Source organism: Podarcis vaucheri, assembly GCF_965113315.1.
Source record: "Podarcis vaucheri genome assembly, chromosome: 1".
Taxonomy (NCBI): Eukaryota; Metazoa; Chordata; class Lepidosauria; order Squamata; family Lacertidae; genus Podarcis; species Podarcis vaucheri.
In genome coordinates this window covers 79,329,452-79,349,462 of record NC_138759.1, presented here as the reverse complement: position 1 = coordinate 79,349,462, position 20,011 = coordinate 79,329,452, and the positions used below count along the sequence as shown (strand labels likewise).

Below are 20,011 nucleotides of genomic sequence, written 5' to 3'. Positions count from 1 at the left end.
CTTTTTAAACTGCCCTTGTCTTTTTGTTGATGGACTGCCCATTGATTTCCCTCTGATGTATACAGAGAGCTCTTCAGAGCAGCTGAGCAACAATTTTGCTGGGTCCTCTCAAAACTATGTGGCACTGGGAAGGTGGGGAATATAGGGAGAGGGAAGCACTTGTGTTTTTAGCAACAAGCACTGTTAATTTTGGTTCCCCGGAGGATTAATTTCAGGATCTGGTTTAGTTGGTGGTTATGGCTGTTGTAGCAACAGAGCGGGGAGGGGAGCTTGACTGAGAACCATCCTCTCACTGGCACTGATGCATCTTTATTCAGAAGTAAGTCCCACTCATTTTAGTAGTGTTTACTCCAAAGTAAGTGTGCATGGAATTACAGCCATGGTTTTCGACAATGCAGTATACTGCACCCCCCACTCTGAGCAGTCCCCTTCCCTTCCTCTGGAAAGGATAGGAATGAGGCTTCCTGTTTATTAATAGTGACAAATGTGCTTGGATTTCAAAATGGAGGGCAGGGAAACTTGTGTAAATCTGTCCATGGCTTGCTGTAAGGAAGGAACAGAAATGTGGCTGAAAAAGTGGTCCCTGGCTCTGCTGCAAGTTAGTGGCACATCCTGGAATTACATTTGCATCCATTTCTGGTCCATTCAGATTATGGTAAATCATTGGTTTCACGGCTGTTGATAATGTGTATTCCTGCTCTTGGTGTGTGCTAAATGTTCCTCTTGTTAAAAAGCAAGGGCTTCCATCTCTGCCAGCGTGGATTGGTGGACCCAGGCAGCTCATTTTCAGCAGGTTCTGCTACATTTTATTTAATATATTTATATCTTGACTTTCACGGGCGCCAACTTGGGGCCCAGGCCTTGTGGGGCCTCGGAGATCATGCCCGAGTCCTCGTGAGACCTCCCAACGTGACTTCCGGTTTGTACCGGAAGTTGCATCAGAGCCCCCAGGCCTCCTGGGCCTCCTATAGTTGGCACCTATGTTGCCTTTACATCATTTGATGTCAAGGAGTGTCTCCATCCCCATTGTTCAACCCAGATGCTGAGGTCCAGCGCCGAGGGCCTTCTGGTGGTTCCCTCACTGCGAGAAGCGAAGTTACAGGGTACCAGGCAGAGGTCCTTCTCGGTAGTGGGGCCCACCCTGTGGAACACCCTCCCATCAGATGTCAAGGAGATAAACAACTACTTGACGTTTAGAAGACATCTGAAGGCAGCCCTGTTTAGGGATGTTTTTAATGACTGATGTTGTAATGTATTTTTAATCTTCTGTTGGAAGCCGCCCAGAGGGGCTTGGGAAACAAAGCCAGATGGGTGGGGTATAAATAATAAATTATTATTATTATTATTATTAAGGTGGCTCATGTAAAATTATCAAATCATGTTTAAAAGTTGACTTATTTTTAAAAAAATGCATTAAAAAAGCCAATAGAGCCAAACACACCAAGACTACATCAGAGAAAGCGAGCAATTTAGAGGCAGCAATCTTTAGGAAAATGCCCAAGAGAAATGTTTTTAATATGCTTGCCATATAAATGAGAGTGGAGACGTGCTAACTTTGTTTCTTTGGGAAGTGAATTCCAAAGGTGGGATGTGAAAAGTAAGAAGGCCCTGTTCATGGTCACCAGCCACCTCAACTCTAAAGAGGTGGGAATATGAAAGCTATGTCCTCATAAACTCTAGCAAGGAAATCTCCATCCCTGTCAATACATTCCTAATCACATAATCAGAATCCTGTGTATTAAGCAACAATTACATTTCTCCCTGTTTTGGTTATGAGTCACTATCTTATTTCTAGAACTCTTGCCTCTTTACTCGTCCACCATCAGTTTTCTTATGCCCAAGATTTCTCTTCATCAGTGTGCATTTTTCTGAGGTGTCCGTTTATCAGTGAATCTCCTCCCTTTATCATCTGTTTCCTTCCATTTGTCAGTATCTTCAAGAAGTATTTATAGACTACCTAATCTTTTGCTCCCGCTTAAGCGGGAAGGTAAACGGCGTTTCCGTGTGCGGCTCTGGTTCGCCAGAGCAGCGATGTCACGCTGGCCACGTGACCCGGAAGTGTCTTCGGACAGCGCTGGCCCCCGGCCTCTTGAGTGAGATGGGCGCACAACCCTAGAGTCTGGCAAGACTGGCCCGTACGGGCAGGGGTACCTTTACCTTTACCTTTAATCTTTTGCTCAGGCCTAAGTTGTGTGACTCACTTCCTCGGTTTTCCTCTTAACCAGCCAATTCTGTGACAAAATAAAGGGCACTAATGATTATGCACTTAAAACAGGCATGAGGGATTTGTGGACAACTTCTGCTCTCAAGGTGACTATTTTAGAAGAGGCATCACACAAGGAGAGCAGAAGTTGTCCACAAGTCACTCCTGTCTGTATAAGTGCATAATCATTAATGCCCTTTATTTTTGTCACAGTATTTACTTTGCTTCTAGGGAAATGTTGAAGCCTTCATTCCCTGGGGGCAAGGGGGGCAGGGCTGGAGTCAGGGTGGGCAGGGCTGAAGCTCAAAGTGGGCAGGGCCAGAGCAAGAGGCCCCCCTCTTCTTTCTCCCCCCTCCTCCTCTTCCTCTCACTTCTCTTTCCCTCACTACAGAAAATCTCCCCACTCCATCCCAAGGCAATTAGGCTTGAGGGAAGGGGAGAAATTACCAATTCATGCAAATTTATATCCTGACTTTCACAGTCATTTTGCATCAGAATGCACAGCAGGTTATTTCAGCTTGTTTTTAACTCTCTTCCTAAAATCGGTGGTCTGATATTGTCTTTCCTCCCTACCCAGCAGCAGCACACAGTAGTCCTGCATTAGGGATTCAGGTGCAAGAAATTAGCTTTCCTTGTGAAAGTGACTGGAGTGAGGCTGGGTTTAGCAAAGTTAGTCCAGATCGAAAAGGGTTGCGTTCCTGAGCCTCACTCTTGACACTTCACTGAAAGACGCTAGTCCTTTTTTATTGTTCTTCTCATCTCAATAACTGTTGAAGTGGCTTCTGTAAATCAATGGTGCAAAGTACTTTTAGAATGAAAGGAGCTTTATTTAAGATGATGATGTTCTATGCAGTGGTGTTTCCATCAATCACCCCCTCAGAGAGCTGTCTTGGAGGCTGACTTCCCAATATAAACACAACGGAGCCAACTGTCTGTCTTGAGGATTCTATAGCACTCTCTGTAAAATGATATTATTGAATACACAGAGGATCTTCTCTCTCTCTCCCTCTCTCTCCACACACACACACACACACACACACACACAGGCTTTGTCATTAGCTAAACAGTTCCCTAAAATATGCTTGGTTGAGGCCAGAGATAATTCTCCTTAAACTCTGCAGATTGTGAAATAAAATCCTTTTTACTGACCAAATGCGTTTTTCCTTAGCTGTGGGTTTAAAATAGAGATCAGCAACTGGAAGACCCAGGGCCACATCTGAGGCCTCCAGTGATAACACAGAGACCAGAGCCATAGCTTGGTGGTAGAGCATACAGAAGGAGCCCTCCATTAAATCCTGGAGAGCTGATGCCAGTTGCCAGTTCTGAGCCAAATGAGCCAATGAGTCTTGGTATAAGGTCACTTCCTACATTTCTAGAAGACAATTGGTGGCAACCACAGCACTCCCAAGGAACAGGATGATTCCCTGGCAATTTCTTTCAACCAAAGCCCTGTAATTTTACTTCAACTACAGACACACTATACATTTAAAGCACATTTGAAGCACATTTTCTGCCTCAAAGAATTCTGGGCACTGTAGTTTGTTAATGGGTTGCTGGGAATGGTAACTCCATGAGGTGTAAACTTTACAGCCCAGAATTCTTTGAGGGGGGAAATGCATTTTAAAGGTATAGTGTGTACACATGAATGGCTCCTATTGCAACATAGGGATAACAAATGTGAAAAGTTCCTCCTCGCTCAGTGTGTATTTCTCCCAAGCTGCTATAAGATTGGTTGGGCTTGTGTGTGTGTTTGCTTCAGTTCAGTTATTCAGTTAAGCTGTCTAGGAACCATGCATTTTAGGCATTGGAAGCCATATAAAAATCAGGTGGCTTGTGTCTGAGGTTCCTTTCTTTCCCACAAGTGTCTTGATAATGGAGGAATTAATTTAGATGGGTTCAGGTTTGTGCTTGTCAATGGCAGCAGTCTTTCCCCAAATATTTGGTCTTAAACCTGCAGAGAACATATTTGCTCTTCATAGAGCAAGTCATGCAGACCTTGTTCAGGCAAACTTCCTAATGTCATCAGGTGCAGTTTGGCAGAGTTTTAAAAAACCAACCAAAAAGTCCAACGGCATCTTAAAGATGAACAGATTAATTGTGGGATAAAGATTATAATAACCAGGAGTCTTTGGCAACTGTTTGCTTTCTGTGGATCTCTCAAGAAATCTCTGTAGAACAGGGACAGTAAAGTCTAAGTGAGGGAGAAATGTGGGCAAATCTTACTTTTTTGGGTGGGAGGGAAATCATGGTCTTCTGATTGAGGGCAGATTTCCATGACCTTTTCCTCCACCTCCCTGTTGGCTCATTCAAATAGTTTACAAAGCCGTCATGGGTTAAAAGGCAAGCCCTAATAATACTTTCATTAGTTAGTCTTGTATTTGAGAGCAAGGAAGAGTGGTTTGTGGCTTTTGTTTGTTGGTAAGTGTGCAGGCTTATTTTTAAACATCCCTGCATATTAGTCCATGAGTAGAGCTGCTATCAGCTTTGTTTTTAACTCTGTGGAGATACTTAAGGGTTTTAGAACCACATGCCTATTGTCTTTGCAAACAGTTATTTTTGTCTGTTGTTATCTGATGTAGACACTTTCTTAGTCATACAGAATTTGCAGAGTGCTCATGATAAATATATGACCTTATGCATGTTTCAAAACTTGACTAACAGTTACCTAACATTTTTATTAAGGATTTTTAAATGTTACTATTCAAAAGAAGTCCAGGGACCTGGGGTAAACACATTTTTTAGAATTGTTATTTATTATTGTGGCTTGTTACTATGTTTTTTTGAGATCATGGGTGCTGTACAGAGAATGATTAAATTGGTTAGTTTGTTGTTTTAACCATTTTTGTTGGGGTTTGATGTTTTTGAAATTGTTTTAAAGGGTTAAATTATGCTTGAGCTGCCTATAAGGTAAGGTAAGTTAAGAATATGATGAATAAATGAAGAAATATTTTCTTTAACATTCTGTTGACTTATTTGTCCTGCTATCTTTTTTACAAACACCCTCCAATAAAGCTATATACTGGAATGCGTTAGGCATATCTTGCAATAAATATTTCTACTTAGGGTTGCCATATGCCTGGAATTTCCTGGACATACATGGAATACTGCAGTTGGAAGCAGTGTCTGGGTGGAAATTAGCAAAATGTCTGGGAAAATCTGGATGTATGGCAACCCTAAGTAGAAATATTTATTGCACGATATGCCTAATGCAATCCAAAATAGCTCAACAACTTTTATGTCTAATTTTTTTGAAATATGGCAACCTTATTTCTCCTTCAACCATAGCTTTAAGCCTTTGGTCAGGTTCACACACAACGTGAAACCTTTTTGGGCACAGAAACACATTTGAAATTGAAGAAATTGCTGTTGGCATCACAAAATACCCATTTCACAGAGGAAAAAATGGTGATGCTTTCCCTCAAAAAGAAAACCAGACAAAACATTGACACCCTTGCCAAAAACAAATATAACACAGACTGAATGTGCAGGCAGCCTCTGCCCCCCCCCCCGAAAAAGAGCTTTCACTTTTGGGGTTGGTAATGCTCAGTTTGTGCTATATTTGTTGACTTATGTTTCCGTTGAAATGTAAGGATTGCTTGGCCTTTGTTTCCTAAGGTCCTGTTTAGTGTTTAGATCTAAACTCAGGATAGGTTAAAGCAGAAATAGCTTCAGGACCTACTTTCTTTGTTCCTGTACAGGTTGAGACAAGTGTATCTGGCAACATGTGTGTGACTCAATAGATGTGTATAGTCTGTAATTATATGATTGTGTGAGCAAATGGCTTTGCAGAGCATATGCATGCTTGACATTACTTGGGGAGGAGCCCCCAAAGCGGGTGTAATGTATGTGACTGGAGAGTTAGATCAGTTGAGAGAGGGCTGGGCCCTACCCTTGTAACAGGCTTTGTGTATGTGGCTTGGAAGAATCACTTCTTCCAGTCACTTCTTCTTCCAATCCACTTCTTCTATCTCACTTGCCCATGCCTAATGTTCATTGTGAGTTTAAAAAGATGCTTAAAAATACATGTGTATGCAAATTTGCTGTATAAATGGGTGGACAAAAGGTAGATTGGAATCCAGCGGTAGATCTTGTGGGATAACCAGCCTCTTAGAACCAACATGCTCCAGTCTAATTAGCACATGAAGGGGTTAATGCCATAGAGTTTAGCTGTCCTGCCAGGCTTAGCTAGGTCAATTCTCCTCCCCCCGCCCCCTTGTTCCCCTTCAGTCTACCTGAGAAGCTCAGCATGGAGCGTGATATGAGCTGTTTGCTCCAAGCCATTCTTCTATTCCTATCCCAATAATTTATACTTTCACCACTATAACCAAGCTAAGTTTTACTGCCTGTGTTTTCTGGCTGATATATGGAAAAGCACATGAACCTGACCTTTGAAGAGTTTGTAAATCCTACTTTAACTTACCAAACGTGATCTTTTTCTATGCTAGGGGAAGAGGGGAGCTTTGGGAGGAACTTAGAAGGGCATCCCACTCCCTTTCTGATTCCTTTTCCTTGCTTAGCTGGTGAATGAGGACCCCAAATGACTTACACGCGTGCTTTCATTAGCAGGAAAGCTGATGGTGAGCATGAGGAACTGCGATAATTCCCTTCTCTGTGTATGCATTTGTAAGTAACAAGATGACATTGCCTGCAGGATCTTTCTAGTCTTGCTAATAAAGAACATCTTGAGATGTGTATAAACAGCTCCAGAGAATTCTGCATGTTACACTTTGCATAGTCTTGTGCAGCCAATAACTCATTATGGTGAATGAAAACAGAATGTCTTAGAATGAAACACAGGCTGTTTAGAAAGAGGGGTGGAACCCAAAGAGTACCCCAAATCTAAACACTGCCTAAGTTTTGTGGAGTTTCATTGGCCTCTGCTTGTCTGGGCACACTAGTGAGGTTTTGTAGCAGTAGGTTGATGTGTGGGCATCTATGTCTTGGCATGCGGTTGGGTTTGCTGGCCTTTGTGATCTCTTTCAACTCTGTGATTCCTTTTTCCTGCAAGCCTGAAGTTGCAGGCAGAGAATGATTTATTAAAATATTTATATACTGCTGTATCAGAAAAATGTTTGCAACAATATAAAAACATAAAACCAAACAATAAAATCATATCAAGTTAATAACAAGTTAAAAGCAAAAAGAAATGAAAAATGGATTGAAATGCTGTGCTGAGGCTCACACAGAAAATTCTGCTTTCAACTCATGGGTCAACCACTATCTTAAGTGTGAGCACTTCTGTTTTTCAGACTGAGCATAAGTTTGATTTGACGATGAACCACCTTACCCTTTGAAGAGGGAGAGATGCAGTTTCTCCTAATAGTAGTTCAATTCTAATTTCCTTTCTCTGTAAGTAAAACAGCTCACTAGGCCTAGATTTGAAAGCTGCCAGTTGCAACCACGTCCCTCTTTTTTACAGCTCTCCTTAAGATATAGCGGCATTCCTTTCCTATGGCTGCTGGAGGAGAATATTATTATGTGAGGCTTCCATTTCGTATAACTACAAGTGAAGTGCAAATTGAGTTTTTAGTTAATAGGTTCATTGCCGTGTTTCAGTTGATGTAACCAAGCTGTTGTGCCAAGACAGTCTTGTTGCAAAGTTGACTTTGTGGTAGCACCCCTTTATGCCTAGCTGGTGACTTGTCACATAACCAGTGTGCCAGTGCTCATCCCATTTTTTTCTTCAGCTGTACACTTCGTGTTTGAAGTCAGATTTGTGTGCACAGTGATGCAATGCTATGTGAATTAAGGTGTGGCAGGGATGGGGCGGGGCTAGGCTTGATTGAAAGGGGAAATAATGCCGTGGGTGGTTTTAAACTTGCAATCTCCTGTGTTCGGACTGAGGCAATGTGCCTAAAGCTAAAGGGATCTTTGCCTCCTTTCTTCTGATAAGCGGGGACTTGCAGTGGTTTCCTGAACTTTGCCCTTGATTGGATCAACACTATGAGTGCAGTGAAGGATTTTGTGTGCTCTGCAAATGTAGGCTAGTACATTTCTATTGAGTGCAAATAAGAGCACACCCTCAAAACCCCACCTTTCCAACTCCCCTTGTTTTAAAGATAAATTTCTAGCCCCCACCGTTGTGAAAATGTATAGGCAGCCATGTTGAATCTAAGAAGTTCGAGGGGTGGGACTGAGCAAGCTTTCCAATTAGTGGGGTGAGGGGTTTTGTTTGTTTGTTTTGCAAAAGCAGAATAAGCAGTATGATCATTTGCTGGATCTGCCTAATTCACATAGGTTGCAGAACCCAGATTTCCTTGGAATGGAATGCAGCATACTGGAACACAAAATTCTGGGGTGGGAATTTTAGTGCAGCATATATGCAGCTCTGGAGCTAAATAGTCTGTTCCTGTGAGTTGTGTTGACTTTGCATTTCCAGAGCACTGTAGAAAAGACTGATTCGTTCTTCTTGATCGAAATGAAAAGAATATGCTAGCAGTGAAGTGGGATGGTCTGTATAGCTTGTTTAATTTCCAGTAGTACTTTCCTTGCATTGCTGATTTAAATGCAAGAACAGTCTCGTTGTTCAATGGGATGCTATTCCTGGCCAGGGCCAGTGGAGACAGCAATGATTGTTCTATGACTCACTGGCCATCCGTCCTCCATAAATCAGCATGCTTCATAAACCTCCTGCTGTTCTCCGACTACAGCACTAAAATCGATGGGAGAGCCCTCTTTTAGCACCTCTTCACAATCTTGTTTGCTTTACTAGCAGTGCTATGCAAGATGGGGATGGGACTAACAATATCCCATGTAACTTTAAGAGCTTCATGGAAGAACATGTGATAATGCACATTGGCCAATAGACCAGTTCAATGAGCATTAATCAGAATCCAAAAACTTCAAATTCTGTTTATTATGTACACACAGAAGTCTAGTCAAGCTGCCCATATATTTTAAGCATGTTGGATCAGAGTCATGCATAGCTAAATGCTGTCCCTCACAGGGAGAGAAGATATGAGAACATGGTTAATGTGCAGTTGAGTGCAGCTTTAAAATGGAAATATAATACTTTGAAGCAGCTGGTAGGCATTTACTTTTGGGTGTCTTGTTCCATAGTTAACATGATGCTTCCAACTTCTTCCAGCTGTGACATGTCCATACAAGGGTTGAAAGAACTGATTCATGCACTATGATGGTACATCTCATCATAGATGTGGCCTCTGCTGCACTGATCTGGAATCAGCCCAGCAAACTGCAATCCTTCTCAGCATTCTGCAGGGGCGAGGAGAGGTACAGACTCTCGTTCAGAAAAATGTCAACCAACCAAAATGATCCAAGGAGATGAAGCAATTGCCCTGTGCGGAAAGGTTGCAGTGCTTGGAACTTTTTGCTTAATAGAAAACTTCCGTCAGGCCTGAACTCGCAGCCATTTCTCCTGCTAACCACAAGAAGAGCCACAGGCCTATCTAGCCTAACGTTCTGTTTCTCAACAGTAGCCAACTAGATACCAATTGGAAGTGTAGAAACAGGACACTCACCACCATAGCAATCTCCCTCTTGTGTTCCCAGAAGCTGGTTTTCAGAGATTTACTGCCTCTGGTACTGGATGTAATATACAGGCATCGCTACTTGCAGCCATTGATAGTCTTATCCTCAGTGAATTTATCTAATCTCCTTCGAAGGCCATCCAAGTTGGTGACCATCAATGTGTGTTGATCTGTCCTAAATCCATCACCATTCAGCTTCACTGAATGACCCTGGGTTTCTAGGATTATGAGCGGAAATTTTGCATCCTTCTGGGACTGGGACGTGCATTTATCCATACTGTATGAAGGTAATGGAAGTCATCCTTGCACTGCGTATGTACCTCCAGGGAGTAGGGGGCAATTCAATCATAATTGTATCCATGAAGAATTGGGTTTGTGACAGGTTTGTAGACCGGATGGCAACTTGCCTGCTGAGATGAAGGTTATAGGTGCCACCCATAGTTTAGATAGCCTGTTAGATTGTGCAGAGGAGGAAGTCAGTGTTTGTGTGAGCAGGTATGCACCAGTGAGAAGGAGAACTGTAATTGTGCAGAACTGGAAGGTAACATTGAAGACCACAACCTCTGAGGTGGTAGCTTTCTCTGAAATGCCACCCTGTTCCATGTGCAGGGTGAGTTGGTTAAGTGAAACTGAGCTGTCTCTATGTGTAGATGAGATGGTTACACAGGGAGAAAGATTAAGGTGTTTGGGGCATTGGGGAATGTTTTGGGATAAGCTGGGCCTGTACCACTGAGAGGGGATCCTCGGCTTGAACCAGAATGGAACCAGATGCCTGGTGCTTAACATCAAAAAGGTTGCAGAGCATCTCTTAAACAGACCCTTGGGGGGGGAAAGCCCACGGAAATGGGAGGGTGTCCATTTCAGGATGAATCATCCCTACAGGGTGAGGATGAACATGTTTCTGATCATCCAAACAGAGGTGGGGTAGAACTGGACCATGAGCAAGCAGCAGAACATGAAAGCCAGTCAAAGTGCCAGACAGGGAAAACTGTAGTTCCCAGGATCCTGGTTTTTTTTTGGGGGGGGAGGGGAATCATGAAACAAAGCCAGTTTATTTTTGTAGCACGTATGTCTGTTTCAATTGTTGATATAATCTGTTCTATCTATAGATAAACAAAAGGATTTTGTTTTTTGTCCTGGGGACAGTAAATCTCTCATCTTATACAAGCAGTATATCCCGAGTGGTGGTGGTGGGGGAGCAGTGGGTGAGAGTGGGATCTTTGAGGACAAATGGATGCCTCTGAAGCTCCTTTTTATGTTTTGGCAGAGCTGTGCGGTAATTTCTCATGAAGCCTGGGCTGTCAGGAAGCCAAGGAAGGAGCCTTGTTGTTCTCTCCCTTTTACTATCTTGGATGTGTGCTGTCATCTCTCAGCCTCTCCCCTTCGCTTGTGAACCCTGCTTGCTGCCAGCTATGCTGTCACATATCCTAAGAGAAAAAGAATAAAACTTTCCTTGCATAATTGGGTAAAAGGGACAGACTGAGATGGCTCAGACATGGAAATATTCCCATTCTGGGAATCTCCTCCTGCCCCCAGTGTCATGTACCAATTCCTGAGGAGGTCACATAGCTTCCGAATCATGTGAGGGAGGAAAAAAGGGAAAACTTCTCTGCACCAAACACTTAACTGCACATGAAATCCAGGAGTGGGCTGCTGTTTCTAGCTCTGCGTCATTAGGGGAACCTGAGCAAGATGATTTCTCATATGCCTGTGCTCTTGGTTTTTGTGGTTTTCCAGCACAATCCAAGGTGCTAGTGAAAACTTATAACAGGGATGGGGGGCCTGTGGCTCTCTGGATGTCTCTGGACTCCCATCAGCCCCGGCCAGCTTGGCCAGTTGTCAGGCTTGAGGGGAGTTGTAGTCCAACAACATCAGGAAGACAACAGGTTTCCCCATTTCTGGCTTATGAAATCTTGGATAGCCTGAACCCAGTCTGCCTTGAAGAAGACTTGGCCATATGACCACATACCTGCTAGTATCAGCAGGGAACCATAGATTGGTAGAGATGTGCCCTGGCACATAGTGATCTTAACACCAGCGGTAATAGTAGCTGAGTGGTAAAGCATCTCTTTTGCATGCAGAAGTTCCTCCAGGGTCAGTCCCTGGAGACCCACTTCTGGTCAGTGTAGACAACAGATGGACCAGTGGTCTGACTGGGTACAAAGCAGCTTCCATTGACCTATTCTGGAACTGACAGGGTGGGCTTGCAGTATTACCAGCCATGTTTTTCCCCTTATGTGTTTCTTAAGTTACATCTTGGCAATGCCTGTTAAGAGTGGCGGTTGAATACAGAAGAAAGCCAGTTGACAGTTGCACATTGAGTGTCAAAGGGGGAAAGGGTTTTCTAACGGAAGTCTTCCCTTTTCTTGAATCTTTTCCACAGCCCTGCTAAATTGCGACAATGCGTGACTACTCTGAAAACAAGGAAACATGTGGGACCATCTGTCTCAAATATCTCCTCTTCATCTTCAACTTCTTTTTCTGGGTAAGGAGCCAGCTTTAGCAATTTTGCTGATTTGTGCTGTGAATTTGGGAGTATCCTGGAGCAATGGGGCGATTAGGATAGACTTTTAATGCTCTTCTGCATGATTTAAAGAGAACAGCCAGTCTGCTCCGAAATTAGCAGATAGTTGGAGCTTAGCTTCTAGCTGCTCCTTTATTTCACAAAAAGCACAGCCACATTGAGGTGAGTGCAAGGTTAGAACTTCTCCCTGATAGCTTTCTGAAGATGGGGTGTTGATGGCATAGCCATAGGGGAGCATTTCACTGGGTTATCCCCAGATTGCCTTCTGAAGTGGTAAGTTCCAGGAGGGCTGGAGGCCCTCCACACATAGATATGCCTTTCTCTTCCCATAGCTTCTGTCAAAAGTGACCATTAGAAATCTTCGAAGCAGTGTGATAGGCAAGGATAAGAGTGAAAAGGCGCTTCACTTGAACTTACATCCTCATTGAGATCAGCAGAAGCCCCTCTGCCAAGGGACCCTGAATCAGGCCTTGGTGAACCACCACTGATGAAGCAATAGGTAGTCCTGCTAGATAATGGTGCCTCATGTTTTCTCTACCCCAGCTGCATTTAACTTATTATCTTCCTTTCTCTCTTAAGCTGGCAGGTGGAGCTGTGATGGCAGTGGGCATCTGGACCCTGGCTGAAAAGAGCGATTACATAAGCCTCCTGCAGTCCAATACATACATGGCAACAGCCTACATCCTGGTGGTGGCAGGCGTTGTGGTCATGATCACCGGCATCTTGGGCTGCTGTGCTACATTCAGGGAGCAGCGGAGCCTCCTGAGAGTGGTGAGTGTTCTTTGAGCAAGTGGGAAGAACTCAGTGTAGGCAGGGATCGACACGGAGAGCCATGGTAAATTGTAGCAGGGAAATAGGGGTTAAGACAGAAAGAGAGAAATGTTTGGGTGGGGAGACCCACCACTAATTCAGTCCTTGGGAAGCTACTGCCAATCAGTGTCTGCAATACTGAACTAGATGGACCAGTGAACATAACCCCTGTTGGATCAGGCCAGTGGTTCATCGAGCCCAGCATGCCAGCCAGATGCTTCTGGGAAGCCCACAAGCGGGATCTAAGCATTCTGCCCACCTGCAGTTTCCAGCAACTAGTGTTCAGAGGCATGGCTAGACTTGTGTAGGGCATCTTCCTGTGTTCCTATGAGATCCTTCATATGCTCCTGTTTCTGACATCAATAGGGATACCTGTCTTGCAGAAAGTGTGTTAAGAGTATAATGTGAAAAGTAGGCTTGCTCCAACTAAATGTGTTGGTGGGGCTGGGAAATGGACGTGTTCTCTGCCAGTGCAGCCATGAAAAAGGAAGGTGTGAGGCGGAGGCCTCTTTCGCAGGGGACACTGTACAGTAAGGACAAAGAAAGTGCTATGATATTTCTGAAGTGGTATTTCTCATGGCTTGTGATGATACTGGAGCTGACATGGCCTGTAGACCATACCAATCCCTCTTGGCAGGCACACAATGGCCCAGTGTGCGGAAGACTTCTCCCTTTTTGTTTCTGTCTTTCCAAGCCAGCAATTACAGATGAAAAATTTGGTACAGTCCTTTTTTGTTGTTTTGCCACAGAAAACTAATGATTGTCTCTCGGGAACAAAAGAGCCTTTTGTTGCCATTCTCCCCTCCCCTGAGTGGCTGGTTGTGACAGATCTATTGTCGCCTGTCTCTTGGCCTCTGGTTTAGTTAAGCAGCATGCACAACAAACACTTTGTGGCCAGCCAGGCAGAGTTGGCTCAAAGGCTTCTGCCAGTCCTGAGCTTAAGCCCATATCCCAGCCTTCGTCAGCTTGGCGCCTTCCCTCCAGCTGCGTTGGACTACAACTCCCATCAGCCCCAGCCACCACCATGGGAACTGTAGTCCAACGCAGCTGGAGGGAAGGCACCAGATTGGCAAGGGCTGCCATACCCCAAGCATATTTTCACAAGTCTAGAGGGCCACTTTGCACCAGGTAACCCCAGTTTCTTTCAATGTCGTAATCTTGATGCTCAGTACAGAATGTCATATGTAAGGATAGTCTTCGTGGATCATCATGATGAATGAAAGTTTGAGAAGTGATGTGTTGGTTGTGTTATTTTATAGCCATAATGATTGAAAGCTAGAAGATATTCCTTTATAATGATGATTGTATGTAGATGGCCCACTGAATTAGAAAGTGTGGGGTCTCTATCTCTCCTCCCCCACCCCTCCAACTCAGATCATATGACTTCCATAAAACTTTATTTTGGAGGTACTCCAGTAGATGATTCGCATAGGATATTTAACTGATCTTCCTTCCCAGTTGTGGAGTATCATCCCCTCCCTGCCCCAAAGGCAGCTCTCTGACTAATAGGAACTCTGATGGATTCTGTCCTTCTGCTCCAACCTCACCTCTTAAAGAAGAAATGTGCTTCTATATACCGTATATTAGAGGTCTTACAGCTGTGCTGTTTTAAATCTGGACTTTTCTGTCAGCCCTGATCATTCTGCCATTGGAGAAATATAGATATAGATATATCTCCTCAGTGGTCTGGTTGTGGGAGGAGGAGTGTACTTTCAAAGGGGACAATGTGAGAACACAAGCACTAGAAATTACAACTTTCCAGCTCCTTAGTTGATTGTTTCCTCTTTCCTTAATGTACAAGCTGGACAAAGGGATGATGTCAGTAGCTCTACCTGACTTGTCTCCAAAAAGAAAGAAAGAAAGCAGTCTCTTGGGCTAAGGTGTGTTTCTGTTCAATTTCAGTCTCCCATTTTGGTTAGCCAGAGCGCTTCTAGGTTACTCATTCTCATGGTATGAAAGGGATACCTTGTCCAAGCATGCAGTTGGTCTGAGGCTTCAGCAACACTTTGTGGGGTGAGTGAATGGCTGATGCAGTGTGCTCACAGACTGAAGACTGCCTGGCAGAGAAACCCTTCTAACTTTTACTGTTCAGTTAAATAACATTTATGCTATGACCTTCACTAGTGTGTATTTCCAGGGCAGCTAGCAAAGGAAGTAAATAAGAAAATTAAATCCTTCATATGAAAGATTGAAAGGCAGTTATTAAGGAGCATAAAAAACACACACGCTGGTCTTTAAAAAAACTTTTCAAGAGCAGCATAGAACTTCATAAGTTTTCCAACAGTTGGAAACACTCTGTGAGATAGGGGACCACAACTGAGAAGATCCTTGCCTAGCCACTACCCTCCTTAATTCCAATGGCAAGGGATTTGCAGGATGGCCTTTGGGTGTCCTGAGTCAGGGTTTGCCTGCATGGTGCTGCAGAAGTCTCCCCTGGGACTTGCAGGGATCCTGCTGGCTGCTGAAATGGGCTTGTAAAAAGTAGTCTATTATAGCCAATAGAAGAGGTTGTGGTGTATGTAGCACCCGTGTCACTAAAACTGCAATACCAAAAAACACATTATCAGTAATTGTGTGTGGCTAAGTACCATAATGGCTGATACTTGTATACAAAGAGTTTCCAAGCAAATACATTTCAGATTTCTCCCATTGTATTCATTCTAATTCTGTTGCTGACAGTACATGTACAGCTCAGACTGTCATAAGCTTAGTGATGTAATGTGTCATGAGTTCTGAACGATCCAAGCCTTGCTCAAGTTCTGAGTTGGGTCTGCTTTAGGGTTCTCTGAGCAATTTGGGCAGGGAAACTCTTCTGTGTTGCACCCTGTGCCTGGTTTTATTCTTTGACGGTTCAGCCCAAAGTTCCGGAAGCTGCCCCTGTGCTGCTGCAGGCATGTTGCTGACTCTTGCCCACTTGGGAGAGCCCTCCCTGCAAGAAGCCCAGTTATTCTGAAACCCTCCCTGCCCTCACCAAGGAAGCATTCCACTGCCCCCTAACAAGCTTGTGATGAGCTCCTAATGATGTCGCTTTGGAGGGCTTGCATTTCAAGACAAGTGGCGTTGGCAGGAGAGAAGTAGGAACCACAGCTGTGAAAACCGTCTAGGGATGAACCAAGGATCAGTCACTCGTGCTTTGCATGCAGGCATATTCGAGGCTCAATCCCTGGTATTTCCAGTTAAAAGCGTTACAGGTAGCAGGAGTACGAAAGGTGCCTGTGGAGATCCGTTGCATATCTGAGTAGACCATGCTAGGCTGGGTGGACTTGAGTCAGCATAAGGCAGCTTCATGTGTTAACTACACTGGTTTTTGTTGCTGAATCTACTGAACCCAACATTTCATCTCTAGCTGTGCCACTGGATCCCAGCAAGTTACTTTCCCCATTCCGTGCTGCCCATTCTCTGGGCTTTCAAGCGTTGGCACCCACCTCTGCTTGTTTTGCCAGTCTATGTTTCTTAAGGGGGGAGTGGAATCGATTTGTTAGCTTTGAGCATTTCCTCAAAGATTTGCATAGGGCTGCCTTTCACCGGTGGTGACATTATGCTCTGGTCTATTCTAACACATGTCATTTTGCTTTTTTTGCAGTATTTTATATTGCTGCTGTGCATCTTCCTGCTTGAGGTAATTGCTGGAATCCTGGCCTATATCTACTACCAGCAGGTAAGCAGCCACTAATAACTAGCAAAGAGCCCCCTCAGGTTGACAGACTGTATTTTCCAGGGTTCTCACACCATTGCCTTTCACTTCTCACAAGTGTCCTGGTGTTTGTCATAAAAAAGCGTGCACATGTTTGTTTGTTTGTTTGTTACACTTATATACTACCTTCTCCTTCAAGGGGGTGTACAAGGTTCTCCCCATTTTATCCTCACAACAACCCAGTGAGCTTCATGGTTGAGCGGGGATTTGAACTCCTCATCGCTATGTCACACTGGTTCTCCTTTCGCTCTGCATAGCCCCACCCGTCATTCTGCTGTGGTTTCCCTTCATACTCCCATGCCCAATCCCAGCCAGCCCTATAGTGACATCGGTGGCAACATCACAGGCGAAAGAAGCCTGCTGCGGGCAGAGGCTCTTCAAATCCCTATGAACATGTCTGTTGCAGAGATGAGTGATGCCCCAGACCAAGGCCACTGTGGCCAATAAACCGATACCCTGAACTGATGGGGTGAGGGTGGGTCTACAAGAGATATTTAAGTGTCCTAGAATAGCAGGCCCGTATTGTGTGACTGCTGAGAGTTCAATTTAAAGGTGTGTTATGAGCCCATCTCGTCCTACCTTTTTTCTCTCCCGGTACCTTCCTCTGGTATATAAAAAAAAGCTTACTTTCATTTCAAATATTATTTGCATGCATTCATATACAACATTGGCCCAAGCAGAGCCTGTTTTGTGGCGCAGCAATGTATTTATTTATTTGATTCCATTTATGAATCACATCCCATAAAATATGTTGAAGCCATTTCACAGTGAGAAACGTCAACAAAAATAATTCTATGTGTAAAAAAACCCCCCAAAAAACCATTTCGTGGGTCTACTTTGAGTATGTCTCTGTACGATATCACCCAGTGATTTATATCAGTTTGATTTTTTTTATTATTTAAAAAAACTACCACTGCCACCCGAAATGGTATTTGCCTATGAATTCTGTATGAGTTTGCCAATTTAATACTGCATGAAATAGATCAGCATTGAGTTGATCCAGAAAAAGTGTCTTGATGTGTGAAAATACCCTCTAACAAAGCATCTGGCTAGCTGCTGCACCTGTGCTTGGAATACAAATTTCCCTTTGCATTGCCTCTTTCTCTCTTTTCCGTTGTCACATTAGTATGAAATGGACTAACAGTCTGATTGCTTGTGCTGAAGATTCCCCCCTTACTAGCAGAAAGCTGTTGTTACCGTAGAACCTTCCTATTGCACAAATAAGTGCGACTAAACCCAGAAAAGCTCAGTGGGGAACATAAGAGGTCTACATGCACCAACTTCCTCAGGATCATCCATATTTTGTTTAAACAATTCTGATGTCTGCATTCAGCTACAAGTATACAGATCTGGTGGCCCAAAGGCAATGGGAAGATAGGTGTGTGACAGAACACCGTAACTCGGGGCTTCACACATATCCTTTTATAAAACGGATGTGTGCATTTCAACAAAGCTTGATCTCCTGGGCTACATGCTTTCATAAGCTGCCACCAGCTTTGCATAGATCAGCCGTTCCCAACCTGGTGGTCTCCAGACCTTGCTGAGCTACAGCTCCAGTCCTCCCCAGCCAGCGTGGCCAGAGGTTATCAAGGATGGAAGTTGTAGTCCAAAACATCTGGAGGGCAGCAGGTGGGGTGGGGTGGCTGTTCTAGATGGCGTTTTTTATCGTCTGTTCCCCCCACCCCATAGCCTCTGAGAAGACACCTTTGCAGGGATTTTGTTGCATCTTATTTATTTAATGGGTAAGGTAAAATGAAGCTAACTCCTATATCCAGGTCTGCATGGAAATTGTTTAATAGACTGCCTTGAACAATTCCTAATCACAACTTCATATGGACAGAAATCATCCAGCATAGAACAGGCCAAACATTTTTTTTCAAAGAGAGGAAGCTTTCTTTTTCAAAAGCTGTCTGAGGAATCATTAGCTCTTAGGATGGTTATCCAATCAGCTTCCCAGGAAGGATGAGCTAATTTAAAATGCTGTTTCAGGAATGCATGGGATTGGCTTTGATAATGCAAGCAAGTGAGCATGGCATGCTGGGATTTGTAGTTTTGGGAGGGACACCAGTGTTTGTGTGGATCCGACTTGTTTTGCAAGCCTCTGTTTCTTCTGTCTGCCGTGCCCTCCTTGCAAGCCTCCTTTTCCCTTATATCTAGGGTTGAATGCACTTTGTCTTTTGTGATTCTTCCTCTTATTTTCCCCTCCTTGCTTCCCTTTACCCCAATATGCTTATAAAACTCTGTGTATTTGCTTTTGCTGCCTTTGTTCCACGCTGCAGTTCTTTCCTATGAGCCCACAGGTAATTTATTTTGTTTTTCCTGGAAGGCATCTGCTAATTGAGTCTCTCTCTCTCTAATTTTGCTTTTGGTGCCAGCAAACCTTTTCCCCTTGTATTTGTGTGAATTATTCATCTCTAAAGCCTCATATCATTTGGGTTCAAATCAAGGCACCAGTCTGGCAAACAAATGATGCTCTAGTCACTCCTTTGATATGTTTACCTTGTACAAGTGGAATTTAAGGATGTATCACTGCTGTATTTTGATGCAAAAACCCTTGCTTTGTTTCCTGGGGCATCTGCTCCCCCCCCCCCAAGTGCTTCTGTGGTAGAGCATTTTCTTTAGATGCTGAAAGGTCTCTGGGCTGAGTTACTGACATTTGCAGTTAAAAGATCTCCATGGGTTGGGCTGAGAGAGATCTCTGCTCAAGATCCTACAGATATGTAGCCAATCAGGGTTGACAGGTAGTTAGCTAGATGAGTCCATAGTATAAGGCAGCTTTGTTGTTTCTGCGTACATTGTAGTAAGAGTTTGATGGAACTTTCCATGTCATTCACCAGTGGTGAAGTGCATGCATGAGAGAAAATGTAGTTCATGGTGACAACTGCAGAGCTCTACTTTCAAAAGTACTGGGGTCGCTGATAGCCTGTCCCATGAATCCAGTCAAGCCCAGGTGCTTGGGCCCAAGCCAGTGGAGCCCCAGGGCCATAAAACAAGCTAGAATTCAAGTGAAGTGGGATGCCTGTTTATTTTACAGAAAATCTTAGAAAATAAGCTTAGGCTAGAAGCGGCCAGACTTCAGGATTCTGGGATGTGTATTTGGCTTTTTAGAAGAGACCCAAGGTCCACCAGCTGGAGCAAAATAGTGGCAGTGCGATTCTGGTAGAACGTTGTTGGAACACTTTCAACTTGGGAATTTTTTCTGTAGCAGAACTAAGCTCACAGTCCAGTTGGACACAAATCAACTGTTGGGTCCCCTCCTGCAGCTTTCTTAATCTCAGCAGCCTAATTTA

At 43.9% G+C, this 20,011-nt stretch overlaps 1 protein-coding gene across 2 annotated transcripts in view; it reads left to right on the top strand.

Moving 5' to 3' along the window:
- The window catches only part of CD151 (CD151 molecule (Raph blood group)), a 40,186-nt gene that overhangs the window by 8,354 nt on the left and 11,821 nt on the right, over nucleotides 1-20,011 (top strand). For both annotated transcript variants that reach the window (XM_082230717.1, XM_082230718.1), the window contains exons 2-4: nucleotides 12,077-12,178; nucleotides 12,797-12,988; nucleotides 16,611-16,685. In XM_082230717.1, the coding sequence (XP_082086843.1) occupies nucleotides 12,095-12,178; nucleotides 12,797-12,988; nucleotides 16,611-16,685 (351 nt within the window). In that variant the 5' untranslated portion in view covers nucleotides 12,077-12,094. The remainder of the gene's footprint in view (nucleotides 1-12,076; nucleotides 12,179-12,796; nucleotides 12,989-16,610; nucleotides 16,686-20,011) is intronic.